Below are 17567 nucleotides of genomic sequence, written 5' to 3' on the forward strand. Positions count from 1 at the left end.
TCTCAACCAGAAATTGGCTGCCTTAAGGGTTGAGCGCAAGAAATAAACGTCGGTTTTGACAAAACCACAATTGTTTGTCTGTCTGTTTGTTTTTGAGACAGAGTCTCGCCCAAAACCACAATTTTTTGAGACCTGGGGGGTTCCTGGCTGCTTCCTCCCTCCTTCCTGCCTGGGCTTCCTCCCCCGCTGGACCCTCACCCCAGCCTTCTCTCTCTCTCCTCCAGTCCTCAGAGGGGTCCTCCTGTACCCAGAGCTGACCCTGTCCCTTTTTCCTCACAGCCCTCCAGTGGCCCTGAATTCCAGGCCCTCCACTGAGCATTGGAGGCTGCAAGTAACCTGACCCCCTCCAGGCTTAAAAAACAAAACAAAACTCACCTACCTCCCACGCCGGCCCTGGTGTATTCTTGGCCACAGCGAACTCGAAGATAGTCCCGTGTTTGCACTGCTGGGTCCCAGTCTGGAACGCCCTTTCCCATGTCTTTCTTTGTTAGAGACCGAGTTTCGCTCTGTCGCTCAGGCTGGAGTGCAGTGGCCGGATCTCGGCTCACTGCAAGCTCCGCCTCCCGGGTTCACGCCATTCTCCTGCCTCAGCCTCCCGAGTAGCTGGGACTACAGGCGCCCGCCACCACGCCTGGCTAATTTTTTTGTATTTTTAGTAGAGACGGGGTTTCACCGTGTTAACCAGGATGGTCTCCATCTCCTGACCTCGTGATCTGCCCACCTCGGCCTCCCAAAGTGCTGGGATTACAGGCGTGAGCCACCGCGCCCGGCCTTTTTTTTTTTCACTTCAGCCTTCCCAGCAGCTGGGACCACAGGTGCCACTATGCATGGCTAATCTTTTTTTTTTTTTTTTTTTTTAGTAGAGATGAGGTCTTTCTATGTTGCCCAGGCTGGTCTTGAACTCCTGGCCTCAAACAGTCCTCCCACCATGGTCTCCCAAAGTATTGGGATTACAGGCATGAGTCACAGCACCCCCATCACCACTAACAAATACTGACAGCAAAGCTGGTCTTTGCGTTCCGCCGCCCCCTCCCCCCGTTTCCTTTCTGCACCCCAGGGTTTGAACCACTCAGTGCTGCCTTTCTCAGTCCTCTGGGAGCCATCAAGGTTGTATTTTCTTTTTTTTTTCTTTTTTTCTTTTTTTTAAAGATGGAATCTCGCTCTGTCACCAGGCTGGAGTGCAGTGGCACAATCTCAGCTGACTGCAACCTCCACCTCCCAGGTTCAAGCGATTCTCCTGCCTCAGCCTCCAGAGTAGCTGGGATGACAGGTGCTGTCACACCTGGGTAATTTTTTTGGTATTTCTTTTTTCTTTTTTCTTTCTTTCTTTTATTTTTATTTATTTTTATTTATTTATTTTGAGATGGAGTCTTGCTTAGTCACCCAAGCTGAAGTGCAGTGGCAAGATCTTGGATCACTGCAACCTCCACCTCCCGGGTTCAAGTGATTCTCCTGCCTCAGCCTCCCAAGTAGCTGGGATTACAGGTGCACGCCACCACACTTGGCTGATTTTCCTATTTTTACTAGAGACGGGGTTTCACCATGTTGGCCGGGCTGGTCTTGAACTCCTTAACTCAGGTGATCCACCTGCCTCGGCCCCCCAAAGTGCTGGGATTACAGGCGTGAGCCACTGTGCTCGCATTTTTTTTTCTTTTGTATTTCAGGTAGATGGGGTTTCATCATGTTGGCCAGGCTGGTCTGGAACTCCTGACCTCAAGTGATCCGCCCACCTCGGCCTCCCAAAGTGCTGGGATTACAGGCGTCAGCCACTGTGCTCGCATTTTTTTTTCTTTTGTATTTCAGGTAGATGGGGTTTCATCATGTTGGCCAGGCTGGTCTGGAACTCCTGACCTCAAGTGATCCGCCCACCTCAGCCTCCCAAAGTGCTGGGATTATAGGCGTGAGCAACTGTGCCCAGCCCAAGGTTGTATTTTCACAACCACAGATAGATGGGTCTCAGCCCAGCTGCCCGCAGAAATCCCTGGGGAGGTTTTGAAATTCTCAGAGCCGAGCTCCACCCTGGACCACTTAAACCGCAAGGTGTGGGAATGGGGCCGGGACATCGATTTTATGTTAAAAGCTCTCCCTGGAGATTCTGCTGTGCAGCCAGGGTCAACAGCCCTCGCTGTAATGCGTTCCCAGAAGACGAAGAGGTCGATTTTCCTCTTCCTGGAGCTGAGCACATTTCAGAGGGAGCTCCATGGATGCATCAAAGACTCAAAACATGGGGCCAAATTTACCTTTCAGTTTGGAAACATTCAGGAGCTTGAAACTGAAGGAAGGTGAAGCACATTGTTTCCCAGGGCAGAGGGCCTGGGGCGCAAGGTCAGAAGGCACTTGCATATTTCACAATGGACTCCTTCAGGAACCAGAAAAGCTGGCGGCCTGCTCCTGTCCCTCATTCTGTCTCACGTGCGGGGACCAGCAAGCTCTGTTTGCACACAACTTCTGACTTCAGCACTTGCTGTTCCACATCTCAGGAATTGCTCAGTCCTGGGACAGCCACAGTGGGTGGTCACCCTTGTTCCACTTGCCGAATTCCTAGGCCACGTCTGCGTTCCAGGCTTTCCACCCAGGCCCCTACCTCTCGCTCTCTCAAAGCTGGCTCTCTCCTCTCTCAGTCTCTGTCGTGCTGTCTGTGTGTCACTGTGTCTGTCCTGTTCAGTGGTGATTCCCCTCTCCTCCTGTTCCTCCAGCGCCGGTTCTATGTCCGTCTCTCACTAGAGTGCTCCGTGTTTTTGTCTCTCACTGAGTCTTGGCCTCTTTGGCCTTTTCTGTGTCCCACTTGCCCCTCGCAGCAGCCTGGCCAGTCTCTCCCCTCCCCTCTGTGCCTCTGTGTGTCTCCCCTCCAGCCACATCGCTCCTGCTCCGGCGTCGCCTCTTCTGTCTTACTGCTTTCTCTCTGGGTCTCTCCCTGCCTCTCTGGGGCTCTGTCCCCCTCTCTCTGGGTCTCTGTCCTCCTGTCTCTGTGTCTCTGTCCCCCTCTCTCTGTGTCTCTGTCCCCCTCTCTCTGTGTCTCTGTCCCCCTCTCTCTGGGTCTCTGTCCTCCTGTCTCTGTGTCTCTGTCCCCCTCTCTCTGTGTCTCTGTCCCTCTCTCTCTGTGTCTCTGTCCCCCTCTCTCTCTGGGTCTCTGTCCCCCTCTCTCTCTGTGTCTCTGTCCCCCTCTCTCTGGGTCTCTGTCCCCCTGTCTCTGGGTCTCTGTCCCCTGTCTCTCTGGGTCTCTGTCCTCCTCCCTGCCCCTCCCTCTCTCTCTGCCTCCCCACCCTGCCTATCATCTCTGTCTTCTCTCAGCTCAGAGTCTCACATTATCCGGAGGTTGACATGGGGGGCTGCCCCCTCCCCACCCACCCTTCCTGACTCCCCAGGAATTTTCCTTCAGGTCCTCACAGGTCGGCGAGGGTCCCATCCCCTGTGCCCACTGCCACCTGTGCATCTTCAGACCCTCCCCCTTGGCAGGCCCAGAGGGCCTGGTCCCCACCCATGTAGAGTAGAGGGTTGAGGCAGTTGCAGGCCCCCGCCAGGGTGAACCCAGAGGTCTGAGCAACACCCACAGGTCCCCCAGTTCCAGCCCGGCCTCCCCCGCGCCCAGCAGCCTCCGCGGCACCAGCAGGCAGAAGGGAAACCAGCAGAAAAACAGCATGGGGGCCGGGCGCGGTGGCTCAAGCCTGTAATCCTAGCACTTTGGGAGGCCGAGACGGGCGGATCACGAGGTCAAGAGATCGAGACCATCCTGGCTAACACGGTGAAACCCCGTCTCTACTAAAAAATACAAAAAACTAGCCGGGCGAGGTGGCGGCGCCTGTGGTCCCAGCTACCCGGGAGGCTGAGGCAGGAGAATGGCGTAAACCCGGGAGGCGGAGCTTGCAGTGAGCTGAGATCGCGCCACTGCTCTGCAGCCTGGGCGACAGAGCGAGACTCCGTCTCAAAAAAAAAAAAAAAAAAAAAAAAAAAAAAAAAAAGGAAAACAGCATGGGCCCCGATGCCCCCGGCACGCCCAGCAGCTCCGGCCACCCCGTGAGCCAAACACCAGCTGATGATCTGGAAACAGACCAGGAGGAAGATGAGGCTAAAGCCCAAAGATGAGAGACGCAGAACCTCAGGCTGGTGCTCCAGAGTAGAGACGGCCAGGACTGCTGACAGAGCACTATACTGGGAGTCCACAGATGGCCCACCCTCTGGCCTCCACCTTACTTCGGCCCCCTGTGCCACCCAGTTCCTCACGCAGCTTTCTGAGCCCAGTTTTCTCAGGTGGAGGAGGGCCAGGGCTCCTTCAGCAATTCAGGAGTGAGGAACACGGTGCGCCGTAGACATCACCACACTGGATCCTCCCAAAGGGCTCCCTCAGGCCTCCTCCCTGTTCCTCAGTACACCCACCACTCTCCCACGTCTCAGCCTTTGCACCTGCCTGGAGTACCCTTCCTTATGGAACCCCCTGGCTGCCTCACGTCGTTCAAGTCTCCGCTCAAAGGCGGCTTTTTATGTTTTTGTTTTTGTTTTGTTTTGTTTTTGAGACAGAGTCTCACTCTCTCGCCCAGGCTGGAGTGCAATGGCGCGATCTCGGCTCACTGCAGCCTCCACTTCCCGGGTTCAAGCGATTCTCCTGTCTCAGCCTCCCGAGTAACTGGGATTACAGGCGTGCACCACCACGCCCAGCTAATTTTTTTAAAATTATTATTTTTTTTAATTTTTAGTAGAGATGGGGTTTCACCATATTGGCCAGGCTGGTCTTAAACGCCTGGCCTCAGGTGATCCACCCGCCTCGGCCTCCCAAAGTGTTGGGATTACAGGTGTGAGCCATTGCATTCGGCCAAAGGCGGCCTTTTCTGAGAAACCTTCCGTGACCACCCTGTGTAAAGTGGCAGCTCCTCAGCACCTGCTGGCCCCTTAACCCTCCTTTTCTCCCCATCAGAGCACTTCTGATCCTGCATTGTTTGAAATTTCTGTATGGTGGTGTCTGTGTGCATCCCTGCCTCCTCCCGATGCTTTAACATAGAGACTGTGAGAGCAGGCCGGGTGCAGGGGCTCACACCTGTAATCCCAGCACTTTGGGAGGCAGGTGGATCACCTGAGGTCAGGAGTTCAAGACCAGCCTGGCCAATACAGTGAAACCCCCATGTCTACGAAAAATACAGAAATTAGCCGGGCATGGTGGCGCGCACCTGTAATCCCAGCTACTCGGGAGCCTGACGCAGGAGAATCACTTGAACCCAGGAGACAGAGGTTGCAGTGAGCCAAGATTACGCCACTGCACTCCAGTCTGGGCAACAGAGAGAGACTCTGTCTCAAAAATAATGATATAAATAAATAAAAGGTATAATTAGTTTCCTCTTCCTGCTGTAACGAATTACCTTAAGTTTAGTAGTGGTCAGAAGTCCTAAGTAGGTCTGTCTGGGCTTTAAAGGAGAATCTGTTTCCTTTCTTTTCCTAGGTCCTAGAGGATACCCACATTTCCTGGCTCAAGGCCCCACCCACATTTCCAAGGCTCAAAGTCCCTTCCTGTATCTTCTTTTTATTTGAGATGGCGTCTCGCTCTGTTGCCCAGGCTGGAGTGCAGTGGCATGATCTTGGCTCATTGCAACCTCCACTTCTTGGGTTCAGGTGATTCTCCTGCCTCAGCCTCCCAAGTAGGTGGGATTACAGGTGTGCACCACCACGCCCGGCTCATTTTTGTATTTTTAGTGGAGACGGGGTTTCATCATGCTGGCCAAGCTGGTCTCGAACTCCTGACCTCAGGTGATCCACCCACCTCTGCCTCCCAAAGTGCTAGGATTACAGGCATGAGCCACCACACCTGGCCCCTTCCTGCATCTTCAAAGCCATCTAGGTAGGATCTTCAGATCTCTCCCTCACTCTCACTTGTGTGCCTTCCTTTTCCACTTAAAGCAACTTTGTCCGATCTGTGGCCCACAGGCTGCATGTGGTCCAGGAAAACATTAGTAAAGCTTCTTAAAACATTATGAGATTTTTTTGTAATTTTTTTTTTAGCTCATCAGCTATTGTGTTAGTGTATTTTGTGTGGCCCAAGACATTTCTTCTTCCAGTGTGGCACAGGGAAGCCAAAAGATTGGACACCCCTGACTTAAGCCCTGTGATTATATTAGGCCTACTTGGATAACCCAGGCTAATCTCCCTATGTAAAGAAAGCAATCTTCATTCCATTGGCAACTTTAATTTCCCTTTGCCACGTGATATGACACAGTCACAGGTTCTGGGGATTAGGATGTGGACATTTTTGCGGCCGTTAATCCACCTACCACAATGGGCATGGGGACCCTCCCTCACTCCCACCCATTCATTGAGTCAACGAGTTTACTAAGCATAACTCTCAACCAGAAACTGTTTCAGGTACAAACTGGATGGAAAATCCCTGCTCTTATTTATTTATTTTTTTGAGAGAGAGAGTCTCGCTCCATCAGCCAGGCTGGAGTACAGTGGCACGATCATGGCTCACTGCAACCTCAGTCTCCCAGGTTCAAGCAATTCTCCTGCCTCAGCCTCCCAAGTAGCTGGGATTGAGGTGTGCGCACCACACCTGGCTAATTTTTGTATTTTTAGTATAAGAGTTTCACCATGTTGGCCAGGCTGGTCTCGAACTCCTGACCTCAAGTGATCCGTCCACCTTGGCCTCCCAAAGTGCTGCGATTACAGGCGTGAGCCACCACACTGGGCCACTGAGGTGTTTTTGAGATCAGGTTCTGGGTCTGACTCCTCTGGGGGTCCCCAGGACCCACGACTACCATGGGAGTCACACAAGGGCCCCCATTTTCAAAGGAGTGAATCACTGACACTTAGTAAACCCAGATCAGTCAGCGTGAGAATGTATATGTGCAAGGGGGCATCATTCAGCACTGGGTGCATCCCAGACGCGGGGAACACAGCAGCAAAGGGAACAGACAAAAATCCCCCACCATGGTGGGGAGACAGCAGGTGCGGCTGTCACTCCCCCGCCTTTTCCTTTTATTCCACGTGAACAAGAACGGAAACCAGGAAACCCACACCACATCTGGTGGTGGGTAGGGAAAGACCCGGGCTCTGGACTCCCACGGTTCTACATTCCAGTCTCGGTCCTGACATCCCCATCCTGGCTGGGACCTTGGCCCCCAGGAGCTGCTGTGTCCCAGCAGAGCCGCCGTGAGCACTGGAGATTACAAGGTTGCCCTTCAACAGGAGCAGAACCTACAACTTTGCAACCGCGCAGGAAGGTTTCGGGCTCACGGGGCTGGGAAGGTGTCGGGAGGTGAGGATTCCCATGACAGCTATTTTCCGACACTTGATGACAGTCTGTCTGTCTCCTACGGCTGGGAACATCTCAAACCAGGCCACGATGGGGGCGCCGCCTCCCCTCCCGTATTGCCTGAGAGAAACAGAGGTAGTGATTAAGAGCGCGTAATTACCTCTCCTGCCTGGGAGGTGAATGCCTTTCTGTGGAATCATTCCGTTCAGAATTGTCTGCCCCCAGGTTGCGAGCTCTATGAGGGCAGAGACTCCATTCTTTTCAGGCACGTTCAAATCCCCAGGGTGGCAGAGATTTGCACCCACTATGAGCTCAGCCAACACTTGTAGGGACAAGGTATAGCAAGGAGGTAGAGGCTGTAGGCTCTTAAGGATAGAGAGTGTCAGCCTGCCCTGAAATGTCAGTTTCTCCCCTGCAATGTTAGCCTCTCCCACTGAATGTTAGCACCCTTATTTGAATGTTAGCCCCTCCCCCTGAATGTCAATTTCTCCCTTGCAATGTTAGCTCCTCCCCACGAAATGTCCATTTCTCCCCTGCAATGTTAGCTCTTCCCCTCTGAAATGTCAATTTCTCTCCTGCTATGTTAGCTCCTCCCCTCTGAAATGTCAATTTCTCTCCCGCGATGTTAGCTCCTCCCCTCTGAAATGTCAATTTCTCGCCTGCGATTTAGCTCCTCCCCTCTGAAATGTCAATTTCTCTCCTGCGATGTTAGCTCCTCCCCTCTGAAATGTCAATTTCTCTCCTGCGATTTAGCTCCTCCCCTCTGAAATGTCAATTTCTCTCCTGCGATGTTAGCCCCTCCTTATTGTTAGCTTCTCTCCCTAGAATGTCCATTTCTCCCCACGGATTGTTAGTTCCTCCCCTTGGCATGTTACCTCCTCCCTCATAAAGGTTGGCCCCTTCTTTATTGCCTGAAACACAGGTAGTGATTAACAGCAAGCAATTACCTTAAAATGTTAGAAACAGAGGTAGTGATTAACAGTGTGTAATTGTACTAAAAATATTAGCCCCTCCTCCTGAAATGTTAGCTCCTCCCCCCTGAAATATTAGCTCCTCCCCCTGAGATGTTAGTCCCTCTTCTCTGAATGTCAGTTTCTTTCCCTGGAATATCGGTTTCTCCCCTTGGAATTTTAACCCCACCTCCTGAAGTTATCCACTCCCCCTAAATTCTAGCCCCTCTCCCTTAAATGTTAGCCCCTCCCCCTGGCACTTCAGTGCTACCCCCTAGAATGCCAGTCCTTCAAATGTAGGTATCTTTGTCTTCTCTGCCTTTCTCCCACGCCAAAAACAGTGACCTTCACCAGGCAGGTGCTCGGTAAACATAACTGGATGGGTTAATGGAGTCAGACCGGTCAAGTTCCCATCCTACACTTACTTGCTTTGTGACCACCTTCTTCCTCCTCCTCCTCTTCTCCTTCTCCTTCTCCTTTTCCTTCTCCTTCTTCTTCCTCCTCTTCTTCTTTTTTAAGACGGAGTCTCGCTCTGTCGCCCAGGCTGGAGTGCAATGGCGCTATCGCGACTCACTGCAGCCTCAGCCTCCTGGGTTCAAGCGATTCTCGTGCCTCGGCCTCCAGCGTAGCTGGCATTACAGGCATGCACCACTACGCCCGGCCAATGTTTGTATTTTTAGCAGAGACGGGAGTTTCATCGTGTTGGCCAGGCTGGGTCTCGAACTCCTGACCTCAGGTGATCCGCCCTCCTCAGCCTTCCAAAGAACTGGAATTACAGGCGTGAGCCACCGTGCCCGGTCAGCTGTGTGACCTTCGGTAAATGACTTTCCCTCTCTGAGCCTCGAGTTTCCTCCTCTGTACAACGGGAATAATCGCAGCACCGCCCTCAGGGTTGTGATGCTGACTTTGGGAGTTCACACGTTTAGAAAGCTCTGGACAGCGCCTGGTACTTAGGTCGCGATCAATACCTGTGAGCTGTCATTAGTTAAGGGATGAAGGCGTGAATCGCAGTCTTCGGCTGTTTTAGTAATTCTATTGGACACGGATTTTTAGTTCCTGTTTGGCAGAGTATAATCCGGAGGCTTAACTCACCTTCCACGACTCTCTCTCGCCGAGGCTGCCCAGGAAAATGCCAGATCCTCTCAAGCACGGAGCCGTGCCCAGCTCCAGCGCGCTCCCCGAGACTCAAACCCACCTCTACCACCGCACCTGGCTCTGCCCCAGACCACGTCTCCCCAGGGAGGATCCTGCAGCCGGCTGTAAAAACCTCAGAGCCTCCTTGGAAAAATGCTGAACCGCATTCATTAGAAAATCAATGCAAATTAAAAACCTCCCCGGGATCCCACTTTTCTCCTCTGAGAAGACAAAGATCAAAGAGGCTGACTTGGCGGTTGCTGCGTTGGCGAAGCGTGGGAAACAGGCTTGCAGAGCGCTCCTGGCGGCGTCTGCGACATCGAACACGCCCTCTGACCCGGCAGTTCCCCAGGAGGAATTTATGCAACAGAGGATGATACTGATCACAGCAAACACATCGCACCTCCTCGGTGCCAGGCACGGAGCCAAGCGCCCCACCCACGGCAATGCAAGTAATCCTCACAGCGACCCTCTCAGGAAGCTACTGCCATTATCCCCATTTTACATTGGTGGAAACTGAGGCACGGAGAGTGGGAGCAACTTGTGTCCCATTGTGCTCTTCTGCCTTCTTGAAGCATTCACAAAAGTACACAAACACAAAATGTAAAAGAATATTATTGTTGGTTGTGTGTGTGTGTACCTGTGTGCGCACATAAGAGAGAGTGAGAGAGCATGGAAAAGAGAATTTTTCCTTTCAAAGAACCAGCTTCTTACTATTGTCCACAATTTTTTACTTTAAATTAATTCCGTCTAATCTCTATGAATGTTTTCTTTCAACTTTTAGTGCACTATTTTATAGTTTTTTTCTTCTTCTTCTTCCTGAATTGTTTGCTTTGCTAATTTCCTCGGACTTTTTTCTCTCTCTCTCCTAATTAAAATTTAAAGTTTGGGTGCAGTGGCTCACGCTTGTAATTTCAACACTTTGGGAGGCCAAGGTGGGAGGATGACTTGAGCTCAGGTGTTTGAGATCAGCCTTGGTAACATAGCAAGACCCCATCTCTACCAATAAATAAATAAACAAAACAAATAGCTGGATATGGTGGAGATACTGGGGAGGCTGAGGTGGGAGGATCACTTGAGTCTGGGAGGTTGAGGCTACAGTGAGCGATGGTGCCACCATACTCCAGCCTGGGTGACAGAGTGAGACTCTGTCTCAAAACAAACAAACAAATAAATAAGCTATAGATTTTCTTCTGAGCACAGCTTTGGCCCCATCTCATAAGATTTTTTAAAAATATTTATTTATTTATTTATTTTTGAGATGGAGTCTTGCTCTGTCACCCAGGCTGGAGTGCAGTGGCATGATCTCAGCTCACTGCAACCTCTGTCTCCAGGGTTCAAGCGATTCTCCTGCCTCAGCCTCCCGAGTAGCTGGGACTATAAGCATGCACCACCATGCCTGGCTAATTTTTGTATTTTTAGTAGAGATGGAGTTTCACCATGTTGGCCAGGCTGGTCTCGAACTCCTGACTGCAGGTGATCTCCCTGCCTCGGCCTCCCAAAGTACTGGAATTACAGGTGTCAACCACCATGCCTGGCCATAAGTTTTTATATGTAATGTGCTTTAAATGAAGTAGAACTTCAGTTTTAATTATCAGTTGAACCCAGATGTTATTTAGAAGGGTGTTTTGTAATGTCCAAGGAATTGAAGCATTTTTTTCATCTTCTGTTAATTTCTAAATTTGAATATGGCCTGTATTACTTCTGCTTTGGGGAATCAACCTATGTTTTATTTGTGACCTAATGCATAGTCTTTTTTTTTTTTTTTTTTTTTTTTTTGCAAGGAGAGGCAGAGAATATCATTGCAGGATCCTGCTTTTTAAAAAATGCTCCATGCCAAGCACAGTGGCTCACATGTGTAATCTCAACACTTTGGGAGGCTGAAGCAGGAGGATTGCTTGAGGCCAGGAATTCAAGACCAGCCTGGGCAACATAGCAAGATTCTGTCTCTACAAAAAAAAAATTTAATGAGGGCATGATGGCACATGCCTGTCGTCCCAGCTACTTGGGAGGCCAAGGCAGGAGGATTGCTGGAGCCCAGGAATTCAAGGCTGCAGGGAGCTATGACCATGCCACCGTACTCCAGCATGGTCAACAAAGCAAGACCCTGACTCAAAAAAAAAAAAAAAAAAAAAAAAAATTGCTCTAAAGTTTATTGTTGGAACAGTTAGGAAATTTGGATATGGCCTGTTTATTAGATAATACCAATAGTAAAGTTCTCAAGGGAGATAATAATATTACGATTTTACAGGGAAAATGCCCTTGTTCTTAGAAGATACAGGCTAAAGAATTAATAGGTAAAATATGATGTCCTACCTGTGCCTACTTTAACACAGTTCAACATTTTTGGGAGGTATCTCTGAGCATTGTGCCCTTGCGGCACAGTGGGTATGCTGGGAGCTCCCTCCCTGGGTTTCCCAGACCTCATGTCCCCGTCTTGGTCTTCTCATCATACTGGATGTAGTACGGTGCGTGGACAGATGGAGAGACCAACCCAGTGTGAGGATGGACAAATATTAGCATTGATATATTTAATGGAAAGATATTGGCCGAGGTGGGGAGACTCACACCTGTAATCCCAGCACTTTGGGAGGCCGAGGCGGGTGGATCACCTGAGGCCAGGAGTTTGAGACCAGCCTGGCCAGCATAGTGAAACCCATCTCTACTAAAAATACAACAACAACAAAAAAATTAGCCAGGTGAGGTGGCACATGCCTGTAATCCCAGCTACTCGGGAGGCTGAGGAAGGAGAATCACTTGAACCCGGGAGGCAGAGGTTGCAGTGAGCCGAGATGGCACCACTGCACTCCTGCCTGAATGATAGAGCGAGACTCCATCTCAAAAAACAAAACAAAACAAAAGTTATCTTTAAAGGACATGGAGGACTGACTGAGAGAGCGAGGAGGTGGGAGGGGAACCCTGGGGTGGCCACGTTGTTTTATGGCTGGGTTGTCTGGTTGTTCACTAAGTGATAAATCAAATGAATTCCCCCAATTATATTTTCTTTTTGTATTGTTCAGAATGCGTGTTTTATTGAATAATTTTCAAAGTTTCAAAAATATCATTGCATCAAATTCAAAGCAACCCGAGTGCCCATCAGTAGGGGATTAGGGAACTACTTTTGAGCACACTATATACATGTAAGGGAATACTTAGCCACCACCATTGAAAAGTCATGTGCTAGACATCTTCTGTATTTCCATCCCAAAGGAAAATCTCTTTGGAAAATACTCACGATGTGGAATCATAGCTATGGCATGTTCTATTTGTGTTGAAAGTGCTTATGCGCCCGGCCCGGTGGCTCATGCCTATAATCCCAGGCACTTTGGGAGGCCAAGGCGGGCGGATCACCTGAGGTCAGGAGTTCAAGACCAGTCTGGCCAACATGGTGAAACCCTGTCTCTACAAAAACACAAAAATTAGCCAGGTATGATAGCGGGTGTCTGTAATCCCAGCTACTCGGGAAGCTGAAGCAGGAGAATCAGACGAACCTGGGAGGTGGAGGTTGCGGTGAGCCAAGATCTCACTACTGCCCTCCAGCCTGGGCAATAGAGCAAGACTCTGTCCCCTCCGCAGAAAAGAAAGAAGGAGAGAGAGAGAGAGAGAGAGAGAGAGAGAGAGAGAGAAGAAAGAAAGAAAGAAAGAAAGAAAGAAAGAAAGAAAGAAAGAAAGAAAGAAAGAAAGAAAGAAAGAAAGAAAGAAAGAAAGAAAGAAAGAGAGAGAGAAAGAAAGAGAAAGAAAGAAGGGAGGGAGGGAGGGAAGGAAGGAAAGGAAGGAAAGGAAAGAAAGAAAGGAAAGAAAGGGCGAGTTTATGCATGGGTTGGATATCTGGGAGGATACACAAAAAACTGACAACAGTTTTCTAGTGAGAAAATGTAACAATGGAGGATTTGGAATGAAAGGGAGAACTATTTCTCATCACTTTCAAGTTTTTTTTTTTTTGAGATGGAGTCTTCGCTCAGTCACCCAGGCTGGAGTGCAGTGGCGGGATCTCCGCTCACTGCAAGCTCCGTCTCCCAGTTTCATGCGGGATCTCGGCTCACTGCAAGCTCCGTCTCCCAGTTTCATGCGGGATCTCGGCTCACTGCAAGCTCCGTCTCCCAGTTTCATGCCATTCTCCTGCCTCAGCCTCCCGAGTAGCTGGGACTACAGGAACCTGCCACCACGCCCGGCTAATTTTTTCATATTTTTAGTAGAGACGGGGTTTCACCGTGTTAGCCGGGATGGTCTCGATCTCCTGACCTCATAATCTGCCCATCTCAGCCTCCCATAGTGCTGGGATTAAAGGCGTGAGCCACCACACCCAGCCCAAGTTTTTAAAAATATATATATACTACTTTTCCCAGTTTATTTATTTTTAATCAGATCCACTAGTCAACAGAATAGGTAGGTCTCTCTCTCTCACTCACACACACACACACACACACACACACACACAGAGAGAGAGAGAGAGAGAGAGAGAGAGAGAGAGAGAGAGAGAGAGAGAGACTCACTATGTCACCAGGCTGGAGTGCAGTGGCATGATCTCAGCTCATTGCAACCTCCACAGCCCAGGCTTAAGTGATCCTCCTATCTCAGCCTCCTAAGTAGCCAGTACTACAGGCATGTGCCACCATGCCAATCTCTTGTAAAGACGGGGTATCACCATGTTGCCCAGGCTGTTCTCGAATTCCTGGGCTCAAGCAATCCTCTCTGCCCCGCCTCCCAAAGGAGTTAATTTTTTTTAAGGTGCCTCTGTGTTTCTTGGCACTCAGTCACTGTGTCACTTAATCCGCTCCTCACCCAGAAGATGGAAACACTTGCTTCTATTTTATAGACTTGGGGCAACCGAGGCTCTGAGAGGTAGAGTTCTCAGGGCAAGTCAGAGCTGGCGCTTTTTTTTTTTTTTTTTTTTTTTGAGACAGAGTCTCAGTCACCCAGCCTGGAGTGCAGTGACAAGATCTTGCCTCACTGCAACCTCTGTCTCCTGGGTTCAAGCGATTCTCCTGCCTCAGTCTCCCGAGTAGCTGGGATTACAGGTGTCTGCCACCATGCCTGGCTAATTTTTGTGTGTTTACTAGAGACATAGCTCTTATCATCCTGCAGGCTGGCTTTTTCATGTGACGGCTGGAGAGGGTTCCAAGAGTGAGGGAAGTATGAGGCGGAGGCTCAGGACTTTGCACAAGGTGCAAGTTCTCAGAACTTTGCTCAGAGCTTTGCACGAGAACTTTGCACAAGGTAAGCTTTGCACTACCACTCATGCTACTGGTCAAAAAGCAAGTCATGAGCCTGGCCTAGATTCAAGGTGTGAGGAAAGAGACCCCACCCCTTGACAGGAAAATCTGAAAAGTGACATTGCCAAGGAGCACGTATGCAGGAAGGTGTGCAGAACGGGGACCATTTGTGTGATCTCCCACAGTAGCCCTGATGGAAAGCTACCGTTGCTCCAGGGAGTCCCTAGGCTGGCCCTGAGATGCTTACACCCAGGTTGTGAAAAGGGAGGTTTCAAATCCTAGCTCATTGAAGCCACTGTTATTTCGTGTCTCTCCTGCCACAGCTGAATCTACCCCTTAACTATTCATTACGCTGCCAACCTCTGGAACTGGTGTAAAGTGACTTAATAAATTTCCTTATTGTTGAAGCCAGTTGGAGTTAGGTTTTCTGTTACTTAAAACACCCCAAAGCCAAACTGATGCATGTGAAGAATACTCCTTTCTGGGGATTGAAGTCCGAGTGGTCCCTGGTCACAACAGGCCATTCCCTTGGCTCTAGGTTGAGGCAAAAGGAAAATGTCGTGCAATCCAGAAGCTGTCACACCACTTGCTCATGATTCAAAGAAGCAGTTCTGCCCAGGTACGGTGGCTCATGCCTGTAATTCCAGCACTTTGGGAAGCCGAAGTAGGCGGATCACTCAAGGTCAGGATTTTGAGACCAGCCTGGCCAACATGCAGAAACCCCGTCTCTACTAAAAATACAAAATTAGCCTGGGGTGGTGGCGCATTGCCAGCTACTCAGGAGGCTGAGGTAAGAGGATCACTCGAGACTAGGAGACTGAGGTGGCGTAGCTGTGATCACACCACTGCACTCCAGCCTGGGCAACAGAACAAGACCCTATCAGAAAAAAAAAACAGGTTATGTTTTTAAGCCTCTAAATGTGGAGGAGTTTTGTTACACAGCAAGAGCTAACTAGTACATCTGCACTCTGGACAATAGAAAGGGGGAAAAGTGGAAATGGAGGGCAGGCCCCTCCCATTTAAAGGCACTTCAAGGAAGTTACATTGATTGCTGCCACTTACATCCTATTGGTCAGAAAGCAGTCACATGGTTGGAACTACATGCAAAGGATACTGGGAAATGTAGTCTTTCCTTTTTTTCTAGTTAACCACGTGCCTCATTAGAACACAGGAGTTTTACTACATAGAAAGAGGAGGCCAGGTGCTGTGGCTCACACCTGTAATCCCAGCAGTTTGGGGAGCCGAGGCTGGAGGATCACTTGAACTCAGGAGTTTGAGACCAACCTGGGCAACATGATGAAACCCCCTGTCTACAAATTACCCAGGTAGCACATGTCTATAGTTCCAGCTACTAGGCGGAGTGGGGCGTGGGGAGTGCTGAGGCAGGAGAATGGCTTGAGCCCTGAAGGTCAAGGCTGCAGTGAGCCGAGATTGTGCCACTGCACTCCAGCCTGGCGACACAGCAAGACTCTATCTCAAAAAAAAGAGGCGGGGAGGGGGAAGAATGGACACTGGGGAATAAGTAGCTGTCTCTACCACAGAGCTTTAGATGAGGGGTTGCTGGAAGACTTCCTGAAGGAAGAGGCAGGATTGGGCAGGGTTTTAGAAGCCAGTCAAGGTAAGAGGCCACAAGCAAACTAAGAAAGACGGCTTCCAGCTTCCAGCTGAAGGCTTCCATCGTTCCCGGGGGGCTTTGCCGCGGGGACAGGATGACTGAGAAACTCCTCTCCAAACGCCCTGGCCAGGGCAGAAGGCAAAGACTGGAAAAACTTTTCTTGGAAATCTCTGCCAATGAAGACGTAGAGGAAGGGGTTGAGGCTGCTGTTGACACAACCCAAGGCAAAGCTAGCCTGGAGGATGAGCAGCATCCGGGGGTGGTAGAGTTCCTTGAGCATCACCCGTCGCCACAGATGGACCAACAGCACCACATTAAACGGGGACCAGCAGATAAAGAAAGCACTCACCAGCACCAGCAGCAGCCTCTTGGGCCGGTTGGCGTGGACCCAGCCATCCCGCAAGAGCTTGGCCCGGATGAGGTGGGCGCAGGTGCCTATGATTGCTAAGGGCCCAAGGAAGCCCAGCAGGAAGTGGCCAATGCTCCTATAATGTGGCTCTCCACGACCCCTTCAATCCAAATCTGGGCAGTCTCATTCTCCGAGTTGAACTCCAAGTAGCAGTGCGTACAGCCATTCCATTTTCTAGTTGTCCGGAATTTCATGTGTGCAGAGCACAAGACGGCGGCCAGGAGCCACACCCCGAAGGCCAGCCAGCTCGCCCGCTGCACAGTGCGGTGGTTCAGGGCCCAGACAGGGTAGAGGACAGAGATGCAACGGTCCACAGAGATGAGGACCAGGAGGCAGTTACTGGCAAAGTAGCCGAGGAACACAAAGGTGATGTAGAGTTTGCAGGCCCACTCTCCGAGGAGCCACTGCTTGGAGGCAATATAGTACATGGCAATGGGCAGAGACAGTGAGAGCATGAAATCGGCAAGGGCCAGGTGGAAGAAGCAGACGGTAGAGACCGTGCAGGCCATGCGGAAGGCAGTCATTCCCAGCACCAGCCCATTGCCCAGCACTCCGACGACAAAGGACGCAGAGAGGACAGCCACGGTCAGCGGGCGGAGGGACCCCACCTCCTCAGACAGGCATCTGGAAGCATTCATCTTCCTGGAACAAGAGTGATCACGTGTCAGGGCCCCAGGTTGCCTGTCACTGCAGTCCCTGGTCCCCTCCGAGACCCCCCTCTCATGATTTCTCCATTTCATAACTTTTATGGAATACTTATTATTATTATTCTTTTAGAGACAGCGTCATGCTCTGTCACCCAGGCTGGAGTACAAAGGTACAATCACAGCTCACTGCAGCCTCCACCTCCTAGGCTCAAGAGATCCTCCCACCTCAGCCTCCTGGAGTAGCTGGGACTACAGATACTTACCCCCATGCCCGGCTAATTTTTTTAATTTTTATTTTTTTTTGGGATGCAGTCTTGCTCTGTCTCCCAGGCTGGAATGCAGTGGCCTGATCTCAGCTCATTGCA

General features: G+C 50.5%; 1 protein-coding gene across 1 annotated transcript in view; it reads right to left on the reverse strand.

Annotated features, from left to right (window-relative positions):
* Nucleotides 1-3383: 3383 nt before the first annotated feature.
* The window catches only part of GPR32 (G protein-coupled receptor 32), a 47411-nt gene continuing 33227 nt past the window's right edge, over nucleotides 3384-17567 (reverse strand). Inside the window, 5 exon segments of the mRNA XM_073017221.1 lie at nucleotides 3384-3536; nucleotides 7216-7354; nucleotides 16180-16244; nucleotides 16247-16629; nucleotides 16632-17197. Coding sequence (XP_072873322.1) covers nucleotides 3384-3536; nucleotides 7216-7354; nucleotides 16180-16244; nucleotides 16247-16629; nucleotides 16632-17197 — 1306 coding nt within the window.

The sequence above is a fragment of the Chlorocebus sabaeus genome, chromosome 6, assembly GCF_047675955.1.
Source record: "Chlorocebus sabaeus isolate Y175 chromosome 6, mChlSab1.0.hap1, whole genome shotgun sequence".
In the NCBI taxonomy this organism is placed as follows: domain Eukaryota; kingdom Metazoa; phylum Chordata; class Mammalia; order Primates; family Cercopithecidae; genus Chlorocebus; species Chlorocebus sabaeus.